The 25,812-nt window shown below is 38.6% G+C and overlaps 3 protein-coding genes across 6 annotated transcripts; 2 read left to right on the forward strand and 1 right to left on the reverse strand.

Annotated features, from left to right (window-relative positions):
* The first annotated feature begins 414 nt into the window (after positions 1 to 414).
* Positions 415 to 7,032, forward strand: si:dkey-220f10.4 (tubby protein). The gene is made up of 13 exons (XM_038735811.1): positions 415 to 848; positions 1,068 to 1,306; positions 2,399 to 2,558; positions 2,667 to 2,897; positions 3,120 to 3,254; positions 3,400 to 3,558; positions 3,648 to 3,808; positions 3,937 to 4,098; positions 4,224 to 4,336; positions 5,839 to 5,953; positions 6,042 to 6,140; positions 6,238 to 6,409; positions 6,527 to 7,032. Exons 2-13 carry the CDS (start codon positions 1,265 to 1,267, stop codon positions 6,658 to 6,660), a joined length of 1,683 nt encoding a protein of 560 aa, XP_038591739.1. The 5' UTR covers positions 415 to 848; positions 1,068 to 1,264; the 3' UTR covers positions 6,661 to 7,032.
* A 2,274-nt stretch (positions 7,033 to 9,306) lies between these two features.
* On the forward strand, positions 9,307 to 14,331 carry LOC119915539 (interleukin-21 receptor). Of its 3 annotated transcripts, none has more exons than XM_038735096.1 (8): positions 9,307 to 9,472; positions 10,710 to 10,836; positions 10,919 to 11,076; positions 11,238 to 11,395; positions 12,729 to 12,906; positions 13,101 to 13,203; positions 13,307 to 13,385; positions 13,459 to 14,331. In XM_038735096.1, exons 1-8 carry the CDS (start codon positions 9,331 to 9,333, stop codon positions 13,924 to 13,926), a joined length of 1,413 nt encoding a protein of 470 aa, XP_038591024.1. In that variant the 5' UTR covers positions 9,307 to 9,330; the 3' UTR covers positions 13,927 to 14,331. The 3 variants fall into 3 exon arrangements, with proteins under 3 accessions (XP_038591024.1, XP_038591023.1, XP_038591025.1); XM_038735095.1 differs by having other exon boundaries at positions 9,309 to 9,472; positions 10,919 to 11,115; XM_038735097.1 differs by lacking the exon at positions 10,710 to 10,836 and having other exon boundaries at positions 9,310 to 9,472; positions 10,919 to 11,115.
* ube2ib (ubiquitin-conjugating enzyme E2Ib) lies at positions 14,332 to 25,307 on the reverse strand. 2 transcript variants are annotated; one of them, XM_038735106.1, is made up of 7 exons: positions 25,153 to 25,307; positions 23,314 to 23,392; positions 23,086 to 23,169; positions 22,615 to 22,687; positions 17,685 to 17,794; positions 17,323 to 17,402; positions 14,332 to 15,115 (listed from the first exon to the last, which is right to left on the reverse strand). In XM_038735106.1, exons 2-7 carry the CDS (start codon positions 23,377 to 23,379, stop codon positions 15,052 to 15,054), a joined length of 477 nt encoding a protein of 158 aa, XP_038591034.1. In that variant the 5' UTR covers positions 23,380 to 23,392; positions 25,153 to 25,307; the 3' UTR covers positions 14,332 to 15,051. The 2 variants fall into 2 exon arrangements, with proteins under 2 accessions (XP_038591034.1, XP_038591035.1); XM_038735107.1 differs by having other exon boundaries at positions 23,314 to 23,421; positions 25,153 to 25,294.
* Between the last annotated feature and the right edge of the window lie 505 nt (positions 25,308 to 25,812).

Genomic DNA, 25,812 nt, shown 5'->3' on the forward strand with positions numbered 1-25,812 from the left:
GTTACAAACTCAATTTCACTCTATGACCTGTTATATTGGGACAAAATAAATATACCTACCTACAACTGGAAATACTTGGTCTGGTGTTTATCCATTTATCCACTTTATTTTTAAGTTATTTAGAATAGTATCATATCAAGGGCTAAGACATTTAGGTCATAATTAAAAATGATGCAGAAGGTAAATTATCAGAAAATGTCCCATTTGGTAACATGTGGCAAAACGCCCCCCGGGGAAATAAATGATAGGAAAACTAATGACATAAGGCAAAGCAAGTTTATTTCTAAAACATAGGTCTATCACATAATCCCCTTGCTTTTAAACAGCTACTTGTAGTTTATTTTATCTGTAATTTGCACCTATGAAAGTGATTTTACCGCATGGATGGGGCATCTTACCCCAAACTACCCCTACCAGTATTCACCCTGCAACCAAACAAGCCAGGCTATAAATAGGTTTATCCTTCCTGCTCACCAGCAGCAGTGTAGCCTGGGGCCTAACGTTACTAAAACGGAACAGAACATCGTGAAAACGCTACAAACAAACAGACCGACTGATAATGAAGGCACGCAGGGTGTAAGTTCTCGTTAAAAGACAGAGACAAAGAGTTGTTGGCTCTTTTGATTTTCGCGGCTCTCCATCGCAGCTGCAGGGTAGCCGTATCCATGGCAACGGGATAAACCTGAGCTAAGCGCCAACGTCTGGATTTGTTGATTTTTTTTCTGGGACGTTTTAGTTCATTTTTAAAGGCACTCTTTAAATGATGATGTTGTGAGGCAGGTGGAGTGAGACTCGTAAACTTTAGGGCAATCTATGGTGACTGCTGCGGTTTGACTGTTTACGCCGGGGTAAGTGACGTAAATGGAGGGACACGACTGTTAATAACACCTTGCTGTTTTTCTTGTCTCACCTTTCAGCCGTAACATTAGGCCATAGTATCTCCATAAAGCAGTCATGGACAGCTCGCCTTGCCCCCTTGAGACTGCTTGTCCATACTGACTGAGCTGTGCAGTGCAGTTTAAGAACATTATCCCCTTTTAATCCACTTTGCCTTCTGCTACATGCAGGTGGACAGACTGTCAGATGAAGCAGGGTGGCACAACACACACCCGCGTCCATGTGTAATTGGTCTTTTATTTTGGAAACTGAACCAATTCTCACATTGAACTTTGACGCTGGATTGTAGTTTTTAAGTATCCTTTTTAGTATTATCTACTGTACTACTTTGTAATAATAAGCAGTGAATCGTGAATTCAGACCAGACATGGAGGACCCCGATATACGACAACAGAAGCTGGACAACCAGGTAAAGAAACAAGGACAAGTAGGCCTATTTGATGTAATTTACACATGAAATAACCTAGCCCTGATGTGTTTTTGTTTATTTTACTGGTACAATAAAATGCACTTCAAATTATTTACAATATTACTTTTAAGCTGACAGAAAAGATATTTATCTGTGTTCTGTGTAGGATACATAAAATTATCATAGTCCATGCTGACAGTGGAGCAAATAATTGAGCATATTCCTTGTTTGATTAGCTAACAAGAGGTTAAAGCTGAGGCAGAGCAAAGAAATAAAGCTTTCTTGAGGTCATGGCTACCTGTGTCAGAACCACCTGCTGTTTGGAGTTACCGACTCATTTATGCTGTACAGTATGTGAGCTATGGCTTACTTCCTGTTGACTGTTTACAAGATCAGCAGATAATCAGCAATAAAATGTGTGAAACTTATAGCAGCAGTAGTAACCTAATATTACAAATTCTAAATTGATACTAGTAGTAGGCCTAGTAAACATTAACCATGATGCATAGACACATTTAAAATCTTGCATCCACAATTACCTTAAGCTGAAAATAATTATAATTATACATATTATAGGGATAATCACTATCTAAAATTTAATCAAATATGACAACCAATAGAAGTTATATTACAAATAATTATCCCATGTAACATTCAAAAACGTATCTGGTTCCTTTCTTAGTTAAATAACAGAATATAACATTTTAATTCTGACTAAAGAACATAATACCTATGGTATTTAGCTTATGGTCAGTAGAGTTTAGTCATCATATGCAATAAAAAAGCAGTAATACCTTCAAATGTAATGAAATGTCCTACCTACCCTCTTTTATATCGTACCTAACCAACATGTGCTGTTAACAAGATCCCACTTTGAAAGCGATTAAAAGTGAAAACATTTCACATCAAGAAGGTTTTTTTTCTGGAGTTTAAGTTTGTTGAGAGGAGAAATAAATCAAGATATTACTGTAGTAGCTACTGAAGGTAAAGGGATAAGAAGCACTATTTTCTCTGTAGTTGTAGTGAAAATAAATATTGTGTGGAGACAGAATTAACTGTTTGAATGAAGTCCAATTCTCATTTCTCCCCCAGCGAACCCTTTTGATGAAAAAGCAGCAAAAGAAGAGGGCTGATTCTCAAATGGTGGTTGCAAACTGGGACACTCGCCAAAAGAACCGAAAGCACAAAGTTGCCCGTTCTGATGAGACACCTCTGTTGATCAGCCAATCCCTGAGCAACGCTTCCCTGAGTGGTTAGTATTAGAATAATTTCTTATTTTGTGTAGCAGAAGAACGGAAGACAAATCTGATTCCATTGCATGCTGCAATTATGTTGAGTTTCTTTTTGTTTCTTTCTGGAGATCAAGTTGAACATGCCCACGATAACCCATTGGATGAGATCACACTGGATGAATGCAATACAACAGCAAGCATGACGTTAGATGAGGTGCCTTCAGAGAAACATGCTACTCCCAAGAAGATGAACCTGGAGATTGACAAAGAGCACGAGGTGAAGTGTGAATTTGAAAATGATGCTCAGGTGGAGGGGAAAAAGACAAAGAAGAAGGAATTGAAAAAAGAAAAAGTCAAACGTAAGAATATCAAAAGAATCTTTTATTCCAATGTGATGTGTTTGTGTTTATTCATGCAAATGACAATTTATATACTGTGGTATGAGTCAGGGAGTACAGATTTATCCACACTGGGACATGTTTTTGTATTATGTGTTTTTATGCATGCACATGTAAAGCTAACAAACACTTTGATAAGTTCTTTAATAAATGATAATAATCAGCAACTCATTACTTTTTCAGAGATGGAAAAGAATGATGAGAAGGAGACAGAGATGGAAAAAGGCAAAGAGAAAAAGGAGAAAAAAACAAAGAAGAAAGTGAAAGAATCTGAAGACCCACAGAAGACAAACAAGACAACCAAACAAGAGCGTAAAAGTAACATCAGTGTTCAATTTATCATTAACACATCAGTCCTCTGCATGATATATATGTTGTGTGTAAGGAGGAACGAACATTGTTTAACGCTCTTAACATGAATCCAGCTGTTGGTTACACACATTTAATTTCTCGTCTTTTGCAGAGAAGCACTTACTGGAGGCTTCAACCCAGGAGATTGAGTCGGCGGTGGATGTGGCAAGTCCAAAGAAGAATAAACGGGATGAAAGTGACGATGAAGAGGAAGACCTGTCCCAGAGGCTTGTCCCTCATTCACCCAAGAGCAAAAAACAACTCGACACATGTAAGTGATAATCTGACCCAGTGGACTTTACGATCAACAATACTGTAACGTTGTTGTTAAGAATAATGTTGCGTGTGTTATCTCCATAGCCAGGTGCCAAATAAGTGACGAGAGCAAAGACGAGGAAACCCAGGAAACAGAGAAAAAGGGGAAAAAGACAAACAAAGCAGAAAAAACTACACCAAGTCTAGCTTCCCTTAACTCCAACTATAGGGAGGGTTCGTCCTCAGGCAGTGAATCTAACGAAAGGGTGAGACATTTGAAGAAAAAACCCAAATTGTCAAGAAAATTTATTTTATTTATATTTATTTTGACTCGTCACAGAAAGCATATCAGAATGACTAGTGGTGAAACCATTCTCACTTTTACTCCTTTCAGCCAACGTCTCCAGTGTCAGTGGAGGATCTTGAAATGTTTGCTTTGCGTCCAGCCCCCAGAGATGTGACGATCCAATGTAGGGTCACCAGGGACAGGAGAGGCATGGAGAAGGGCATTTACCCGACTTACTACCTCCACATGGAGAAGGAGGATGGCAAGAGGGTGGGCGCTTCTGCAAAATTCAAACCCAATCACTGTCCACGTTGATTAATATGATCCTGTCATATTTCTATCCAAGTTCTCCTCATTGTCTCTCTCTGTTTGTTTTTCATTTTGCCATCACCAAGGTGTTTCTAATGGCAGGCAGGAAAAGGAAGAAGTGCAAAACATCCAACTATCTCATCTCCACTGACCCGACAAATCTGTCCAGAGACACAAACTGCTACATAGGAAAACTAAGGTATAACTCAATTCAAACCATTTTTGTCTGATTTATTTGTACACTTATTCTCGTATAGTTACAAACCTTTAGATAAAAAGAATCCATGGCTCCTCTTTTTAGTGAAAGCTCTGAAATTATGAAACCCTTTCAAAGCCTCTTCAGATTATATTTAAAAATGTCATCATGCTAAACAAGTGGTTCTCAAACCTGGACCTGACATAGTTATAAGAGAAAAAGCACTGGTGTATCTAATAACACTAATGACAGCTCTGTTCTATTTGAGTGACAGTAAGCCCCACCACTAAGCTAGCATGCATAATACCAGCGCCCTGGTACTAAAACACCTGAAATGGAATGGATCCACAATTAATATTAGTATCAACAGCTGTTCCTGCTATGACATGTCAAAAAATCTACCATAAAAAGGTCTCTCAGTGGATTTCTATCCCATCAGCTACTTCATTGCATTCATCCGTCACCCTAGGGTGTGAATTGGCCAGGCATTCTGGCTTGACTAGGAAAAGTACTGTAAGTAATGTGTCCTGTTAAGCCATGACAATGTAACAGTCAGTTTTTCCTACTGTAACCCGTCAAAATGTCTTTCATGAGAAAGGCCTATTATCGGGTAAGATGCTACAGTATGTTACTCATCTGGTCCCCAGCAAGCATAGAAGTCAAGGGATGAATTGACGCTGAAATCAAGCAGCACTCACAACCAAGAGACTTTTTTGACGGCAGACATTGTGACGTGTCATAGCAGGAAAAGCACAGGTGGCACCAACCTTAAAAAAGCTGCATTTCATTTAGGTCTCCCAGTCTTAGGGCTCTGGTAATGTGCCTGCTGGCTCAGTGGTAATAAGGCTACTGGACCAGAGCCATTGTTAATGTTATTAGTAACACATGTGCCTTTCCTGTTTCCTGACAAGTAAAATCAACAAAAGACTAATCAAAGAGTGTTGCCCTTATTAAAATTATTAAATTGCTTAAGGTCTCTCTATTTTTTCACTTCCACCTGTCCACAATGCAGCACTGTAAATGAACAGAAAATGAAAGCAGAGGATTCACAAGTTCAACTTTGTAGCCAGGGTTCCTTGTCATACTGCACCCACAGGTTTCATGGTGCAGTGAATTGTGGGATACACAGTTCTAAAAACCATATGTGGCACATTTGAAATTTAACCTGTGAAAATATGTTAAAATCACATGTTAAGCACATGGGAAACATTGTTTTGGAACATCTTCGTGGTGTAATGTGCAAAGCCCATTTCCCATGTGAAACCGATGGGATTACATGTTATCCACATCTACACAATACTCCATTTTACTACATATTTCCTACATGTTTCCTACATGGGAAATTCATGTGGCTTTTCTGTAAGGGAGATTTGTGAAGGCAAAGATTTGACATGGAAGTGAACACACCCCATTGCTGTTCTTCCTAATTCTGGCTCGACATTCTCATCTTTCATGTGATAGATCATGTCAGAACTTGTATACCTGATAAGGTGAATGTGTTTCAGGTCCAATGTTCTGGGTACAAAGTTTACAGTCTATGATGGAGGTGAAAACCCTGAGAAAAAGCCTTTCATCAAAGAGTGTGAATCAGTGCGGCAAGAGCTGGCAGCCATATGCTATGTGAGTCCAAACTTACTCACTTAACATCCCACTTAACACAGTATATCAAGAGATAAAACCTATAACACAATTGGCTATCATGTTCCAGGAGACGAATGTGCTGGGATTTAAGGGTCCCAGGAAAATGACAGTGATCATCCCTGGCATGCTGGAGAACGATGAAAGAGTGTCCATTCGTCCAAAGAATGTAAGTTTAATAACATAATCCTCACTTTTTTAAACCGCCGATGGTGTAGCGTAAATGTGAACATTTTCAAAGGAACTGACATTTTACCTTGTTATAGGAACTAGAGACTCTACTGATCCGCCATGTGAACGGCAACACAGACAAACTGGTCACCCTGGTGAACAAATCTCCGAGCTGGAACGAGCAGACTCAGTCATATGTGCTTAACTTCCATGGACGTGTCACCCAGGCCTCCGTCAAGAACTTCCAGATCATCCACCCTGACAATGGTAAGTTGTGACTGACTTATTGTCTTTCATCAAACACAAGAAAAACAGCCGTCTTGACTTTATTCTCAACACAGTCACCTCTCTTTCTGTCCCCCAACCCTTCAACGTGTTTTCCAGAGGATTACATAGTGATGCAGTTTGGCCGTGTAGCAGAGGACGTCTTCTCTATGGATTACAGTTTCCCCATGTGTGCCCTGCAAGCCTTTGCCATTACCTTGTCGTCCTTTGACGGGAAACTGGCTTGTGAGTGACCAATGCTGGTGTGCCTCAAGTGCTTATCTACATCACTGATCTAGATAGAAGCTTAGTTAAAACTATACCCATCCTTTTCCACTGGGTGATTTTTCATGTTTTGTACCCTGGTGCATTGTTACACTTCGTATACGCTAAACGGGGAAAAATATCACAGACTTAGACTTCAGAGGAGACTTGTTTTATAGGTCCAGTATTATTTTACCACTGAGTTTATTTATAAGTGGAAGCAAAGTCATTTAAGTTATTTCAAGTAAAATTAAATGGTCTCTCTTTTTATATTTGCCAGATGTGTAAAGGATTCATGCAATCAAAATATCGTGGACAACTGTGTAAACACAACAGTGAAATATTAAATGATAATAATACAAGGTTTGGACGTCTTTATTTTGAATGTGAAAGATAGTGCTGTAGTGCGTGTACTTCAGTGTCTACTTGGTGAGTTTGAATACTAAAATGTTTTTCTTTGGCATTTACTAGAACAGAATCTTAACCAGCAAAATATTCCTCCAAAACCTTGACACAGACAATTTTATGCTTCCATAGCCATCTCCTTAGATCTTCTTCTGTCACATTTCATGAAATTTTGAAGCCAGTAACATCTCTTGCTGTAATCTTTAGAGTCTTTATCACAAAAAAAGGAAAACATGTTTATCAAAATACTAAAAAAATGAAAAAAGTACCTATATCAGATGTCTCAGAACCGCAACAAGTTGCAGATAGAGCTAACCGTATCAGGGTTTCTGCTATTGCACAATACAGAGACTTCTCACAAGAGCTTCACTGCTGAGCTTAAGCATGTTTTCAACACAAGTTCACACTGCTTCACATAGGGGGACAGCAAGTCATTTAGGTTTCAACAAATAAAAATAGGCCTCTGTTAGTGCACTGATATTTTTGAAAGCAAAAACCCAATTTAAACTGAAACCTGTTATCACATTGACATGTCTATCTGTGTGGTGTCATGGTGTATACTTGTTTCCTGTTCGAATGCTATTCAAGTTTAATACAGTTATATAAAAAAAGAATGACTAGTTGAAGTGACAAACAATACGATGCTCCCTTGGACCACAAATTAACAGACTTGCAAATTGCATTTAATCACAAATTGTACTTTGATCTAATCAGATGGTAAATGCTTAAACCAAACAAGACTGGCATTCAGTGCCAGCTTGCTAAGATGACTTCCTCTTGATCTGTTTCAGATTACTTCATGCACTATGTACAGCCTAACAAAGTGACAAATAGTCACTATGTTTACAGACTCCAAATAAACAAAATCACAAACCTAAGAGCAAGACAGCGTCAGCTCAGAACCTTCGCCACTGTGAAAGTAAAACAGTGTGAATCAATAGTTTGATCATTTATTCAATAACTATTACATGCCTTTCTCAGTTAAATTAAATTAAATTCAAAGGGGCTTTAATGGCATCGGGGGTTTGTGTTGTTATTTCATGGGTGTCGGGTGTCAGACAATTTCCACAACACCACACAACCATCATTCGGCTGATTTCCTGTCACTGCTTAACACATTGCACAACACTCCCTTGTAAGTTACACAATAATTAATACATTCCAATTTCAGGTTACGCTGCTTAGAAACACTAACATGAATTGTATACCTCGACGTATGTCTAGCTCTCCAGATACTATAGTGCAACTGCTGCAGATATTAAGCAAAAATACATTCACTGGCGAGCTATGTGAGTCACTTTAGCATGTACAAATAAACTTAAAGATGTGTTTTATCAGTTCAGAGTTTAAATAGTTAAATAATAGTATATATATATATATATATATATATATATATATATATATATAGTAATATATATATAATAGTATATCCATTTTAGATGGATATACCTGTATCAGTGAAGAGAAATTCTGAATTTATTTTTCAAAATAATTACAAATGTGATATTTAGGATATTCAATGTAATTGTTTGTTACGTATGGACGAAGATAGTTGCTGTACAAACCAAATAAAAATGAAATCGTCCTAAAAGTAACTACTGTGTAAATAAGGATATATACAGAAATCAAAGATTTCTATGTGCACAATCACATAACTAATGGCCATAGAAATGGGTTTGTTTTAGTGGTATTACATTTCATGTGAAATAGGTCAATTTAGAGATTATACAGCAGAGGGACAGTCGAGTTTATAGAGCTTGAGAGAGAAGTTTGTGCAGCAATTTATGTTAAGTGACATGTTTAGTTTCACCATTGCATGTGTATCTTTGGTGTCTTATCAGCTCATCAATCAAAATCAATCTCACCACAGTGCTGATATGACATGAATATATTCCAGGTTTGTGCCTATTCAGTAGTTTCCTTAGTTCACGATGGACTGTCTCAACAAAAAGGCAAAACATTATCAGAGTCAGAGAATTTCAGATATTGTATTTTAACTGGCTTCTATGATGATGAGTAAATGTACTGTTGTTCAACCACATGCCAAAGTTAGTGCACATTATGATAGATTTTGTGGCTGTGATGTGATACTCAAGCCTTACCCCTTTTACACACACTTTCCATTTACAACTGCTGTCTCAAGAAAGCACATCTTCCCCTACAAGTGACGTGAGTGATAGCGATCAGTGTGAAAACTGACTGAAACCTCCCTCTCTCAGTCTTGATTAAAAACAGACTGAGAGCTTCAGAGCAGCATGACTTCAGTGAGACATCTCAGGACTGACGCGATGTCTGGACCGTCTGGTGTGATGGAATGCCGCTTTCCACCGAGGCTGCTGATCACATTTCTGCTCGTATCTACTAACACTGCCTGTCTCTACGGACATCTTACCACAGGTTAAGTATTTGCCAGTACGGCCTATTTTTAAAAATGTGATTTTCCGTCTATCCACAGAAAAAAATCTAAAATCCTCATCAAGATTGTTTGGATTGTCCCTCATCTGTACATTGCTTGGGACAAAAGCCAAATGAATAACTGTAAAATGTAACACTAAAAAAGTTAGCGAGACAAATTAGCTCAGAGGGTTGGGTTTGTTATCCATTTAACTGACTCTGATGAGGACCTCAGCTATAGTCAATATGACCTTTGACCTTCTGGAAAAAGTCTGCTATGTTTTCTTATTTTAAAGTGAAGTGCCTACTACCTTATTATTATTAATGTTTTTTATACTAATAGATAGAGCTGAAGAGTTGGTGGCTTATTGTAAAGTGTAAAAACATGTACAAGGAACAAGGTTGTTTATTAGTCATTATACAGCACAAGGCTGCATAACAAAACAAAAATTGTAGTTCCTTCATGCTACACACGCAACATATAATTAAGTAAATAAATTAAAATATGGTAACATAAAATAAAATAAAACAATATATAGTTATTTATATACATACACACGTATACACCCTGAACATTCCACGATGCATTTTTTAAATTTGCATCGTGTAATGTAAACAGCAGCAACTAGATGCTAATATGAAAGTTTCATCTTCACAATAAACAGTCTGACATTTGGGAAACAGAGTCCATCTTGACTGCGTTTGTGCCCCAAGCCACTTCCTCTCACCTTGCCAGAGTCTTGTGATGTCAGTATTGTCATATCTTTAGATGCTGGTGAGTCAATAAATGTATTTATTTTTGTCATTTTACAATTAAAGTATAGGTTCCCATTTTTAAAAGTCTATCCTAAAACAAATCTCACATGCCCATATTTATAATGAAAGCATTATTGGTCACTGTAATTACTCCTCATGTCCCTACTGGCCTCAAAGAGATCCTCTCTAAAATACAAATACAAAGAGAATAATTTACCAACCAAAGCGATCCTTAACTTAAATCAACCCTCACAACCCAACAAACCCAAAATTAAAGCATTAATAAAAAATTTTTTATCCTAAGTAAGAACAATTTATAAGTCTTATGGAGCAATTCGCCATATTTTAAAGAGGTCTGATAAGTAGTGCAATGAAAGTCAGAGGTTAGAGGTCGCATCAGGGTTAAAGTTATAAAGTGACACTTTGGTAAAAACTCTCATTTGACTGATACTCCAAATAAAACATTGTCTGTACATTTTTTAAGGTGTGGACCCCATTCTTCATTGTGTAAACGATTACCTGTTCACCATCAACTGCTCCCTGAGCGTTGCAGGGAACACCTCAGACAGCAACAGCTCCTATTGGCTCACTTTCATTAAAACAACAGAAAAGTGAGGCCCTTTTTTTTACTTGCACATATTGGATTACCTTAAATGTGATGATGATGTTTTGTCTCGTTACTGCCTTGTGCAGAAAGAAGTTTGTGTGTATGCTGACAAACACCAACGGGGATTACTTCTGTTCTGTCAAAACATCCGAGTCAATGCCTGATGACTACGCAGTGACCTTTGACGATACAGTTACCTTTGAAATCTCGCTTTGCCACAACAAGAGTAATGGGTCTGAAAGCTGTGAGTGTCTGGATAAAGAATACACGCCTTATTCTAACAGTAAGGGAACATATTGGTCTGTTCTCGTGACCAGACACAAGAACATGTATTCATATATATTCAGAATCAATCCATGTCTGCCTTTTTAATTAAACCTGCCTTTGGTGTATGTTTGTCTTCAGTAAAACCAAACGCTCCGTGCTGCCTCACCATTAGCCACAACTCAAATCAACACCACTTCACCTGGAAAAGCACCTATGAGAACTACACTTTTTTCACCGATCTGATCAGTGACCTGAAGTATCAGCTGCATTACTACAAAAGAGGAGACAAACATAACGTAAGATTCAGTTATGAACAAGCAAGAATGGGCACGTCTTTCTTGGTGTGAATCAGAGAAACAGTTCTTGCCATTTAGAGGCAGTTCGCATCCACTGGCTAATCAATCATTGACCAATGGATTAATCTATAACATGGAAATTGATGTATTAAAGGTTAAACCAGATATTTACAATTGAATAATTTAAAGGTGAGTGAAAACACAGCAGTAATCAACAATACAAAAATAAGTTTTGGAATCAATTACTGGTGCCATTTTGGTCTGATTAGATTTTTGACGATGTTCCAGGGGTATGATCCAAACTGCTGTCAATAATTTCACAGGCTCATTTTTCTTTTCACTGGGTTTCTTCCCATGACAGCTCTGCTCTGAGCTGCCAAGATAACATTTTTAAATGAGAAACTACGTCAGCGACTTCATCAGTGGTCAGCTCAGTGTGGCCACTGTCTGTGGGTGACGCTGTGACTTTATTTGGGCCATAAGTCTTTTCCACTGCAGATATTTTGACTTGTCATGGCAAGAAAAGTTCACATTTAACTGAGAACACAGTGATGGCGCTATTCCACTCTACTGTCCCAGTAAGCATGGCTGGATTAACCTGTTATGGGGGTTAACGTTTGCTGTTGTGCCCCTACTGAACACGCTCTTAGTTTCTTATAATATACTAATAAAATGCTCCTAAAACTAGATTTTGACACAAGACCCCTCTACAAAACAGCGATTCAAGATTAAGTAATAATGCAGTACTGGAGGTGATTGATGTTGTACTGAAATAATACAATTTCTTGAAGACAAAAAAACCCCACATTTATTCAAATGACCAAAAGGGCTCCTGAGTCAGGCAAAACACCAGTGCTGAACCTGCCACAGCTGACTGAAATTAAGCTGTTATTGGTTTCACCCGCACTTTTCCTTCTGTGATGATATCAAAAATATTTGCAGTTAAAAAAGTTTCGCCAGGATTTGTACCTTTGTGGAAAAGATTGACTGCCCTTTACATCCCATCTCTGAGGACAGTCCAAGTTAAAAATGGTAATAGATAAAGCAATTGAGATTCTAATCATAAGTATCTTTTAAAGTTAACATTAAAAAATATTTACCACACATTCTTTTTAACAATTTGTTTTAATAAATTTTTTTTTTAGCAAATTGTTGATTTCATCTATTGCTCTGCTCCTATATCTGCACTTTTCTTGTGTAACTGTGAATAACTGTCCTGTCATATTACAGTATCTGTTAACTATTAAATTGATTTGTTTGAGCACAAATAGGCATCCATACGGGATATTTCTCTCCATTACATACTGCCACTACTCTTATCTCTTTATTTCAGGTGGTATCACATGATATTAACACCGACAGTACGAATTATTCTGTGGATGATTATGAATTTGTGCCAGACACTGAGTACGCTGCCAGAGTGCGGTCCAGTCCTAATGAGGCCTTTTACATGGGAGAGTGGAGTGACTGGTCCTCAGAGGTTCACTGGAAGACGGAGTCAGCAGAGAATGGTGAGTCTCTCCCCCCGACAGACAGCTGGATCCAAGATTAATCAAGAGGATCTTCATCTTAAAGGCAACTTGTTAAGAAAACAGCTACTGTAAATCAATTTCTTTCATGTGTATTCCAACTTTTGAAATCCCCCCCCTTTGTGTCTAGGATTACACTTTTTTAAATATTTTCTACTCTATGTTGGTCTATACAGATCTCCAGCCACACACATTTGTTTCTGGACTGGGTAAGGTGTTCATAGCCTTATGTGTGATGGTGCCATTTGTCTTACTTCTATGCTATGCTCCGGTTAAAAAGTAAGGTTCTCCTCCAGCTTGATGCCATACCACAATATATCAAATGGCTTTTCCTACAACTAATATACACTAAATAGTATCTTTATATTCCTCACACTTACAGGTGGAGGCAAAGTGCCTTCATCCCAACTCCAGCACCCTATTTCCACACCCTGTACAGTGACTGCCAGGGAGATTTCAAGGTAAATTTAGCTCAACACAGAAATACTCACCATTATCTCATGAGACTGTCCCTGAACATGACTGTGATTACAGAGCTGGGTGGTTACACAAGAAAACACAGCAGACATGATGAAAGCAGAGGAAACTCTCCAAATTGACACGCTAGCCGAGTGTGCAGATCTCCAGGAGGAAGCGTGTCCCCACTTCCACCACCAGTTAATGGAGGCCAGCACGTACTGCAATATAGCAAGCCCAGGCTGTTCTACTTCTCTCCTGGGCATCCCGTACGCTGTGAGCACCATGACTCCACTGCCAGATTTAGAGGGCTCGGGCATGAGTCTGACCTTCAGCTCACAGCCAGGGAGCCCAGCTGAAGGAGACTCAGGGTGTTGGCTCTGCAGCCATACGTCCCTGGAGAAGGACCCTCCCTGGTCCTGCAAGGAATACTGCACCCTGAGTACCTTCCAGCAGACTAGTCCAGTCAAAGCAGAGCACCATGGGAGCTCTTCAAAATCCTGCCCAACAGGGATCATCAGAGTGGACGCCATCACTGAAGCATAAGCTGATGTGTTTTTATGTAGCAACTGGACAGTAAGATAGTGCGAAGCTCAACTTTAAATAACATTGAGCCTAAAATTTCAACTGCACAATATATTATTCTAAATAATTACTTCAAGCTAAAAATAACTATAGTACACTTCACTTTTTCTTCACATTATGTTATATAGGGAACACATTTGTAAAATGTTTCCAGCACATTATGTATAATGTTGATTATATAAAATACTAATTGCACAAGCTTTTGCTTGCACCAAGTCAGTAAATTGTGTAGAGGAACTGTAAACAAAACAGTTCTTACAGACCTTTGACTTTTAATGATTGAATAGTTTGCTTTGTTTCTGAACCTTTAGAGGCCAAGTTTAACTTTGTGTATATTTTAATCTCTTAATAAAGAAAATGCAAACATTTTTGTAGAAAGTTTTATTTACGCCAACACATACATGAACAAAGCACCATATAACCTTAAAGTCTGATACAGAAGTAAGCCTACCTGCCTCAGTCATCATGGCCATTTTTATTTATTCCATAGCAAACACTTTGAATAACAAAAAGACAGCCAAGGCAGCAGATTCTATCATATATTACAGCATGCTGAATAGAAAACCTGGGAAAGAATTAAACAGAGCCATCTAGAGACACTAGTGAGATACAACAGTATAAAAGTGCCATTCATTATACAGCAGTTGAAATACTGACAATGAAATAAGCTATTTTTACATTAAATTTATGGAACATAAGGGGGAAACATAAAAGGACTCGACCCTGTGAAATAGCAAAATAAAAACAAAGACATTTTCTTCCTTGAACATTGATGACAGTCAGCTTGCATGGAGTTGATGAAACTGGTACCGAGCTGTGTCCCTTGCACCACATAAGACAATAAATGTTTAAAAAGAAATGACCAGGGTGCTGAAGCACCCATCCCCTCCCAGCATTATGCGCCAACTGGCAATTAAGAAAAAATGATAGGTCAAAGGAGAACGGATGGCACAGAATGTGTGGAGTTTAAATAGAAGTCTTTAAGCAAGTCCTGATGTGAGAGGAGCACATTCATTGAGAGACTGAGCGGGGAGGTGATTCTTGTTAAACCCATTCCTTCTGCTGCAGCGGAGCAAGTCTTCGCCCTTACGAGGGGGAGAATTTTTTGGCTTGTGCTCGAACTCTTTTTTCATATTCTACTCTGTTTTGGCTGGAAAGGGGTTGAAAAATATCAGTTATCATGATGCTCTGATCTCGTATCAGAAACAAGAGGCATTTCCAAACCATTAAAAATTTTGACCAACATGACAGAAGCAGAAAATGCAGGAATCCTTGAGATCTCTTCTGTCAGTTTTATTTTTCCAGGTTGTAAAGCTGGACACCTATTTTAGACAGGTTTTTAACGAAGCCCCCTGAAAAACACTTGTACACAAATTATCTTGTACGCACAAGTTCAAATCAATATCTCCAGGATTCAGAGACATCCATAGGTTTTTAGATGTGAAGCAAACAAAAACCCAGGCTGGAGAACTTTCTGCCCACTTTTTTGTTAAAATGTGGATAAAATAAGCTGCAAAACATTTTGTATTGATTCCAGTAAAAACATATCCAGACGTCCGGTGAGTGCGTGCACACATACACACACAAAAATGAGGATTCTCAAAGTTAAATGTAAGACTTTTTAATACCACCTAGGTTGGAATTTAATACCAACTTCACTGCCATTTAATGGAAAATCTGTATTAATTTTAAGCCCGAGAATGACATTTTGACACCATTTGATGAAATATTCAATGATGAAATATATTTAAATGGGGGGTGCCCTAGAAAATTTTGAGTACTAAACAATTTCCTGCATTCTGGAGACACTGTCTAAACCAATTTATGGTAGAATTGTCTTTATTTAAATAAAGTGATTCAGATTTATTTAGCTTAGACTTTTTTCAACAATGCAGATTTGTTTTTTATCTTTAAATTGCATTGCATGTTTTCTTATTGTGCAAATAGACCTTTCTCAAAGTATTTATTTGTTTTTTTTAACATTTGTTGTTTCAAGCCATTTTTCAGAACATATTTAAGAAATGCTTTTAAAACAGTGATGGAGACATGTCCCCAGTATCCGCAGTGTAAATGACAACTTAAATGAATACAATATTTGTGCACCAAGAACTATTAAGGGGTGAAATCAAAAATACAAATTGTGTGGTATGAGTTGTTGCAATTAGTTACAACACGGCTAGATAAGGTAATGTGATGTAATATAATATGCCAATTGTTTCAGTGATTATTCATCATGTTCTGTTTTTCTAAAGCATCTAAAGGCTGCTTGAAATATAGTATTATATAGTATTGGCTTTAAAGCAGCGGGGATAAGGAGTTGGGCTCCGGTTTGTTTTTCCCTCGTTCGGCGCATCTGGGTGATGCAAGTTTAATGTGCATTAGTTTGAGGTTTCCATTCTCATAACGTTAGCCTACAACAGCGGATCAACGCCGACACACATACATGACCTCGTCTCATGCACACCTGTCTCTCCATTGCAGTCATTACTGCTCGCACGCCGATCAGCATGTTGCGCTAACCTCAGCGCCACTGCCCTCAGCCTTGCCCATTCTGAGTCGTCGAGCTAACGTTAGCGCGTCAGAGACGTTTTCTTTTCTAACAACTGACTGATTCCCGCAGAGCTGAATGCCAAAGCTGTTGCACTTCAGTCCGGAGTGTAAAGCTAAACACTGACGTAAACAGTAACGTTACCTGTACTGCCGCAACAGAGTCACACCAAGCGGAGTATATTATAAAGTCACACACACACGAAGTATTCATTTATGACGTAACGGCATTAATTAAATCCTACGAAAGGACAAGAAAAAACTTAAGACCTTAGTAAATGAAATTTAAGACTTTTAAAGGCCTTATTTTTAGAATATAAAATTTAAGACTTTAAAAGACCCTGCAGGTACCCTGGAGATCTGCAAGTTTAAGAAAATCTAAGTTTGAACCATACTTTAGCCACAGTGCAATAAAGTCAAAGCATGCAAAAAAGTCCAGGACACCCCCCCCCCCCCCCCTCTATAACTTCTACCTCAAGGTTTTGAAGTGCTGCTTTAACTTTACATGGTCTCTCTCCAGACATGCACAATAACCACCATTTCATTTGGGTTGAGCTGAATTACTTTTAAACAACAATATTGATGCATTATCCAAGAGAACAACAAAACGTCCTCCATTACTATTGTATTACCACTGTGCTGTAAGATGTTTGTAGTTTTTCAGGGCAGTTTTATAACTCAGTTTGAACATAGAAACACATTTCAGTAATCACTAACTGACTTCTCGTATCCTTAGCTTCTTACAGACATGCACAGCACGTCCAGTAATTTTACATTTCAGTGTCATGTTTGAAATCCAAAGTCACTCACCAGTAGATTGTGTAAGCCTCTGCTTGGGCTGGATCCTGGATATTTGGTTCATTTAGGAGTTCCTGGATACCTAATAAGATCTGTAGGATAAATGAACCGGTGGGACAAAATCGATTTTAAAAATCAGCAATTAATCTGTTTTGCATTTCTTTACATTGCTGCTTATAATGTGCGTTTGTCGCAAAAGTTCTAGGCCAGTTGCTTGCGGCCCGTTGATTCTGATTAGCTGACCAAATTCTAAATAAAAATTGTATAATTTTTAAGGCACATATCGGTCTTCGTTCTAAGTTTTAAATACCTTTGACAAGGTAGCTGAAACACCTGTTTAAATTTAAATGTAATGTATGCTTGGCAACGCAAACCTGCTTTATTGTGATGGCCGGTCTCCAGTCCTTGTCCTCCTCTAGAATAGATAGGCATACTGTGCCTGATGGATACACATTTGGATGAAAGAGTGGAGGCTCAAATTTACCTGAAAAACACACATAAGTGCCCTTATGTTTTGGATCCATAACAAATGTCGCACAAGATGAACAAATATCCCTAGGCCTTTTCAGAGTAAACACTGACTGAACTGTTCCACTAAAAGGCAGCAGCTCCTGTTGTTCACACAGGCAATGGCTTAAAGTTATTTAAATCTGACATTCAGACAACTCCTCCCCTGTTGCAGGATATTAGAAACATTGTTCCCACAGAGCCCTAATTTTGGTAAAGTAATTATTTGGTTTACAGAAGGGGTACACAACAGTATCAAAAACACTGTTTTGAGCAGACAACAGCCACGGCTGTATCAGCTCTTAAACCATTCAATACTCATTACTAGCAAATGCTGTACAATGAACAGTAAAGGATGCATGTGTGAAAGCACCTACTGGTCGAGTCTGAAGTAGTGAGACTTGACATCAGCTTCAACAACCGCAGCAGTGTTTTAAGCTTGTGCCAGTTTGAGATCAGGGCCAGTATCAAGCTTCTTAAGTGCTGAGAATTCATGACATTTACTCCTACTTTCAAACTTAAGTATAAAAGCAAGTTATCAAATTTCTTAAAGCTAAGAATCACTCTTACTCTCCCAGTTATTTAGGACAGCCCGAGGTGTCTCTCAAGTGGTTAGGAATTGCCAGCAGGGGCTTGTCTTTCAAGAGAGGAAAAATGTTTCTGAATTATTTGATGACATGCTCCAAACACTGTCACGCGTTTCATCGACTTCCCAACAACACCCTGCGTAATCCAAAAGATGCAAACACAATGCTTGAAAACGGCCAGCTTTCCAGGAGTAGTAGGCGCAATTATTGGCACTCATATAAAGATAAAAAAAAAAAAATTTTATATCAATGTATTCTCTTAAACAAAAAAATATTGTTAAATGTGTTTTGAATCTAAACGCCTTTTCGGAATTTCACCATTCAATGTGAACTTATGAGAATTTTCTTAATTAAGGAAATCTGTGATTGGTCCTTGCCTACATCGTCATCCAAAATCCCATTTGTGGCACAGCAAGTTGACGTAAATCAGCTGTAAGACTGACACTTAAAATTTAGACCTACACTTCTCCCAAGAATTTTTTACTCTTAAGTCAGCTCTTCGCAGTGTTCTTAAGAGTAATTCTGAGAAGCTTGATAAATACGGGCCCTGATCATAAATCAATTGAAGGGATGAGCGACAATTTTTCCTGCACCGATATTAATCTGACCATCAGAACTAAGATATTCTGATGCGATTAGGGCCGCAGCTAATGATGGTTTTAGTAATCGAGTATTCTACAGATAATTTCATGGATTCATCGTTTAAGAAGTACTTTTGCTTGGCGGCGGCACTGCCACACCCCGCGCACTCCTCCTGTGACGTTACAACCCAAACTCACGGCCCAACCAGGCGGAGAACAACATGCGCACATGTGTCCATTTACAGCTGAGGATTGCGGCTTACTTTTGACAGCCTTCAACTCTACAATCAATCATGATTTCAGTGAAATACTAAAGTTGCTGTTACTGTTACCTTGTTTGTGGTCCGCTCCGGGGACTTGATGCTAAACCGGGTGCTTTCTGATCAGATGCCATCGTGCGGTTGCGGTAGGCTACATAAATTTCGTTTACGGGGGACGGACTGTAAAATTACAGGAGAGTTGTTCTCTGTTAGCTTGAAATAATCCCATACTTTTGTCCCTCACCATTTTCTCTCTTCCTCCACTTTGCAAACAGCAGCATCATAATCACATGGTGTTTGCTTAATCACAGCATTAGCGCGATATGCAACAGTAAGAAATGTCTGTGCAAAACAGAGCACTATATAATTACATGGATTAAACTAAGCATTGATGCAAAGAATGTGTCGATGGTTTTAGTAATCAAATTAATCGATGAATCGTTTCAGCCATAGATGTGATTTTCCATGTATCTGACACCCTGCATCGTTCTCCAAAGTGTTAAGAGTAGCGTAGCTCCTTTATGCCTAGTGCGGACTAGGCAATTCTCACTGTCGGCAGATTGCTGTGCTGTTTATACTACTTGATGGATTGGCGACAGGGGGTCACACACACTACAAGAGCCGACAACAGCAGGGCACCAGACGAATAGTCTTCAAACCACATTTTTTCAAGAAAACATGTGAGAGGAGCAGACAATATGGTTATCAGTAAGTTGTCAATCTGGCAGTAAACGTAGAGTATAGGTTATAGTAACCCCCTTTACACCTGGCATTTAAATACAGTTTTGATGACTGGATTGAAATTTGAAGGTGCTTGACCTCATGAAAGTACAGGAGTAAATGCAAAAGACGCATTGTGGATGGATTGTGATCCGATCAGCCAGACCACCTCTGGAGGTGGTCAGGGACGCACTGTTAGCACAGGTGTAAACGCAATTGTGTTGTCAATTCACATACAACAACTACATGGGTGGAAATGTGTACCAGTCACAGTCTCCTGCACTTAAAATCCAAAGTTTGATGGTGCATACAGGGAGTGTGTCCATACTGCATTGTGCTCATGAACTCACACACTGTTAAACTTAATATAAACTACTAAAATAATTACACATTATGAAGAAAGGTGATGCAAGGAAACAATGCCAGGTGGAACTCAAGTTTCACTCCCAGGTGAACAGAGTAATCTATAATCCATTGAAGAAAAAAAAAAAAAAAAATCATAGTGGAAAGCCAGCTCAGAAAATTAAAATGCAGTCTATAATTATGTGTTGTGAAGTTTGGATGTTTGAGCTGGAGAGAGTGGATCTTGATCGACAACGGAGACACATTGATACCAGGTGTAAATGTAATCAGGTTAAAAATAATAATAGCTAGATACAGGGTTGCTGCACCATTTTAAAAGGTCAAATTCAGTGCTTTTAACTTTCCGGCCGAGCTGTTACATTGGCGCACCGCTAAAGAAGAGAGGTAAACATGGATAATCAGTAATTACGGTGAATAAAAAAAACACTTTAGAAAGTTATTATAGTCTATATAAGACTTTCTAAGGAGCCGCAGAAGCTCTGAGATACAATCTGGAAACGAGACACATTTTAATCCCAGTAGAGGGGGTCAGTTTGTCAGTTAATAAATGCTGCAGCTTTAAGACCGAGAAGTGAAGGGAGTTAGCCCAACTCAACTTGAGCCCAAGGAGGAAAACAAACATCTCCCCTGGTGCTTCGCGACTATGGTCTGGACCTTAGAAGGAAAGGCTAACAATATGCCTGCCCACCAAAACTTTGCTCTGGGCTCCATAGTAGTTAGTGTTAGATATGATTTGGATTGTGATATTAGTGATAACATTAAACAGGACATAATTCTGTGAAACTGTCGCACTAAGCACAGACACAGACTTTAACCCTTTGAAAACAGACTTCCCACAGATTATTTGCTTAGTCCTTTTAAAAAAAAAGGAAACAATTTAAAATAAAAACTATAATAGCTAGAGCATTCATTATTTTTGCAGCGAAAAGCTTAGGTGCTTGTCTTTCAGGTCATCACATTGTATGCTTGTGTCGTCGTCATTATGTTACATTACATGCATTGCCAGACGCGGTGATGCGCAGTTGCGCTACAGGATTGCCCCAACTGACCGTGGGGAATCGTGGTTTGAATGATTCGGTTTAAATCAATGTAAAATAAGCAGCAGCATGCTAAGCCTTCTGTCATTTGGGTCATCACGGTTTACTTGCGATAACTTCATTATGGTGAAACATTGCAGGACATGAGGATTAAAGAATCCGTAGTTTATCTTAGCATAGTTTTGGAGCGTATTTTGGAGCACGTTGGTCTTGATGGCGAGGAAAAGGTACTCAGCCAATGAGATTTGGGGCATTTTGTTCACAAGCGATGATGAAGAAGCAGCTGTTTCCTCCGTTCCCGACTCCTCCTTCAGTGAGGATGAAGAGCATTTTGTTGAATATAGAAATATTTTGTTCCTGTTTCTACATTTAGAATTTTTTTGGATCAATATGGTTTCTTTATTATACAATTTAAATACTTTTATCAATTATAATTTACCGACTTGGAAAACCTTTCATCATAGGTTGTAGAGATTTTAGAAGAGACTTGAAGATACTCAAAGAAATTACATCATATACCAATATAGGCACTGCCGGACCATTTCTATTGCAGGTTTCAAAGGGTTAAAAGGGTCCTTCACTGTCACACATTTTTTACTTTGCTTTCTGATTTTAGACTGTGTAATATCCTTAGGCTCATAGTTGGCATCTGGGCAAAAACCAAAATATTTCCAAATACAAGCCATTACGTTTATCTTTGACCAAGTCATCCATGCTGGCATATCACTGGCGTGCTGTAACATAACTCTCTACCCCCTAGTAATTAGACTGACTATCGGCAATCTCGAGTTACCGAGACGATATGAAAATAGAAACAAATCGCCCAACCCTAAAGTCACTAACAAGTCTTAAAATATATGTGGGGGAAAGAAATCTGTATTTGGTACTGCAGTGAAGGAGACACGGGTTATCAGATCGATGACAACAAAGATGTTAAGCAGGTCCAACACGGCTCAGCTTTAGTAAGGACGCTACAACATGGGGTTTCTATTTCAACTAGTTAGCCCTTCGCTATAAATTATGATCTTCGTTACAACAAAACTTAGCTGTCAAAAAAGCCAGACTGTTACTCTTGCTACTGTTAGGAAATAATTTACACCTGCTAATGCAAAATGCCCTCAAAGGAAGACATGTGCTTTGGTGTGCAGCTGGCTTTACACTCCATCTACTGACTGAATAGCGCGGCGTGTGTAGTAATCACAACAACAGAAGTGTTCACACTGAATACAGGTCAGACACAGTAACTCACATTTTGGTGGTGAAGAAGGATAGTCATCCTTGAACAACATGCGCAGTTTAAACAGGCCTCCTTCCCACGGAGTCTGGGGAGACACAACCGTTACATTAGCTTTTGAACAGAAAGTCAAAGTCACCCAAGTTCCCACCAAAAACAAAAAAAATCATTCAGTTTAAATTAATTTTAAAAGATGGATCAAGGCCCACTCTTCTATCCGTAGCTAAGAATTAACAGGTGGACTTTGACACCTGGAAATGTGAATCAGTACCTGGTATTTACTACCTGTGCAAGCACAAGAGGTAATTCAAGACAAAATCTCAGTAGTTGTATTGTGCAATACACCTTCTTTAAAACTACACAGGCTCTTTTGCATCTGCTACATAAGTGTCATGGTCTTATAAAGCTCAACATGTTCTATTTAGGAGTTATTTCTATGTAAAAGCAAAGATGTCTTGTATGCAAACAGACTATGAAACACATTACCCCTTTCTTGCCAGGAATAGCACATTCCCAATTCATGAGATTCATGGTTCCATCTGGATTTTTTGTTGGTACAGCAACAAATCCCTAATAAAATTGAAGACATTAAAAAGGAGAGTGCACACAGTTAAGACATCAATGTTTACTGGAGGACTTTGCTTTATATAATGAACGCTCAATAGACCCTCACAGTGAAGTCAGAACAGGTGCATCTCAAAAGACACTACTTACAAACGGATGGTCCTTTCGCCATGCCTTGCGCTCCTGGGCAAGCCGGCTCAATGCAATGCCTGACATGATTCGTGGACTCCTGCGATGAAGGACAACACCAAGTCAGTTCTATAAAAAAGACATGTCTAACATCAGGTCTGACTTGGCAGCATGAGTTTACAAAGCCCTAGACTTTGTGGATGTGGTCAATGCCTTGAAAACTTGAACTGACCTTGAATCACAGATTGTTTTCAGAACTGAAATGATTAGTCAAGTAAGTCATTTATAAAGCAAAGAAGTAAAGGAGGATGCAGGCTAGGGATTTGGAGCTTCTCTCTGCTCTGAATGATTTTCTCATTGGGTTTTGGACAGGTGGTCCATCAAAACAAACAAATGTCTTCATTATTTTCAGATGAAAAAGTCCAATTAATTTATAACAAAAATAATCGTTAGTTGCAGCCCTAATTGTTTTGGTCCATTCTTAGAGATCCTGTGGCTACACGGTACAATATAGGCTCCTACATTATGTAAAGTGGTCCAAGTAGTAATATTACAGCATGACAATGTGCTTGTTTTCATGGTCTTATAGAATTTAGTCCTCTTAGTTTAAAACATAGGGTTTTGTTATTTTTTACATGATTCTGTGATTCATGGTGGCAGAAAAACTCTTACCCTCTGTAATGTGATCTAAAAGTAGTGAAAACCTGACATTATCCATGTAGTGAGATCCAGTTATCAGGTGCCCATGTAGCTTATACAGTATTCAAGATAACTTGATTGGGGACTTCCTACATACTTGTCGACCACACAATGTATGTAGAAACTTCTCTACATGAAGGTGTGTTAATCAGATAAATCACTATGATACAATTAAGGTTGAATATCAACTTCTCCACTTTAACTAGCGTGGCTTTCTACAGAGGTAGCTATAAGTTGCAAGATGTTGCCAGTCTGCTTCAAAGCTAATTACGAGATATAATAAAGACTCCTAATTGCAATGGCTATCGTTAAAAGATCGCTATAGCAATTTGATTTGGAAGTAATGACAACGAGGCAAAGCAACACAACTGTTATTGGCAATAACTAGAAAGTTAACAGCCCACTAAGGTTACTAACTTTACAGCAGTGGAGTTGTAGGCTACTCTGTAAGCATATCAGTTAGGACGTAATGTGAACCACTTCTCATCAGTCGTAGAATAACTGTTTAAAAGTACCGTTTACACCGACATGGCTTGTAACGTAACGCTAAGGGGGCTAGCCAAGTTAGCCGGTGGTGATACATGTCTACAAAAACGCTTCTTCTAACGTTACTCTTTCGGCTGCGTTTGTGTTAACCTTAAGGGCGTCAGAAAATGAAAACATTAACGTTTAATCAGTTTCATGTTCGTTGGGCTTCACTGTAAACTTGCTGTCAACGCAAACGTCCACTAACTGACTATGAAAGCTAATATTATTTGATTAGCAAGCTAGCCGGTTAGCTTGATAAGCTAACTCATGTGCGCCAGAATCAGGCTATCTCTTAACAGGCGCTGGCGCTGATAGCGTCTGACACGGCCTGATGCAGCACAAAAATGCGCAATTGCACTTGATTTGGACACAATTTTGGATGAGAAAAGTGATCACTGTATTTACTTTAACGCTTATCAATATCTATTCTGGATGAGCAAACAGGGATGTGAAATATTCTAAAGGAATAAGCCATTTCACAACCTATTAAAGAATAGGGACAAAGAACGCCAGAGCTAAAAAGGCGCACATTTGTGCATGACCAAACTAGCGAAAATGGCGCAAACTGAAGCGGGTAAAATATCATAATACACGACAAAATGTACATGTTCCTTTATCAATGTGTGCTCCTACCTTTCAGTATGGCTGCACTGGCTCGTGTAATTAAGCGAAATGTATTAATCGTGCTCAAATCCCGTTAAACCTTGCAAAGTTTCCCTCCTGAAAAGCCACCCGCTCCGACTCCAGACACAGAACAGCGAAGCGAAACAGTCATCCGTCGTTTACTTCCGTCTTTGCTTAAATACTCCTAGGAAGATCAGTCTGCGCGTTTATCTTGGAACGTTTGCGTCTTTTTAACTGTCAACGCTTTTATCCGGTTATTTGTTCCATTTTTATTCCCAGTTATTCCATTTAATCTGAGCAAAATAGTTTATGCTGATAGCACACAGTGAATCGTAAGGACCTTTAACTTGTTGGTGAATCTCATCTTTGCGGTTGTTACTCTTTGCTCATGTGCCCTGCCGCTGTCTAATATTACATGTTCAGAAAATAAAACAAGCAAATCTCTCTTTAAAATGTGCGAGACGCATCATGTTTTGTTATTAAAATGATCTACGTTATATGAAGTTAATCGTAGTTTTCCCTTTACATACATCATGAATGCCCAAGCGCTTCTACTAAACACAGGTGGATTCCCATCTTCTCGAATATAACATCTTTGCGCAGACTGACGACCGTTAACCCAACGATTACGTTTTACATTATGTGTACTATTACAAAATAGTTTAGATT

This window comes from Micropterus salmoides, unplaced genomic scaffold, assembly GCF_014851395.1.
Source record: "Micropterus salmoides isolate LMB-PRFRI ecotype aquatic unplaced genomic scaffold, ASM1485139v1 Ms_hic_scaffold_21, whole genome shotgun sequence".
NCBI lineage: Eukaryota > Metazoa > Chordata > Actinopteri > Centrarchiformes > Centrarchidae > Micropterus > Micropterus salmoides.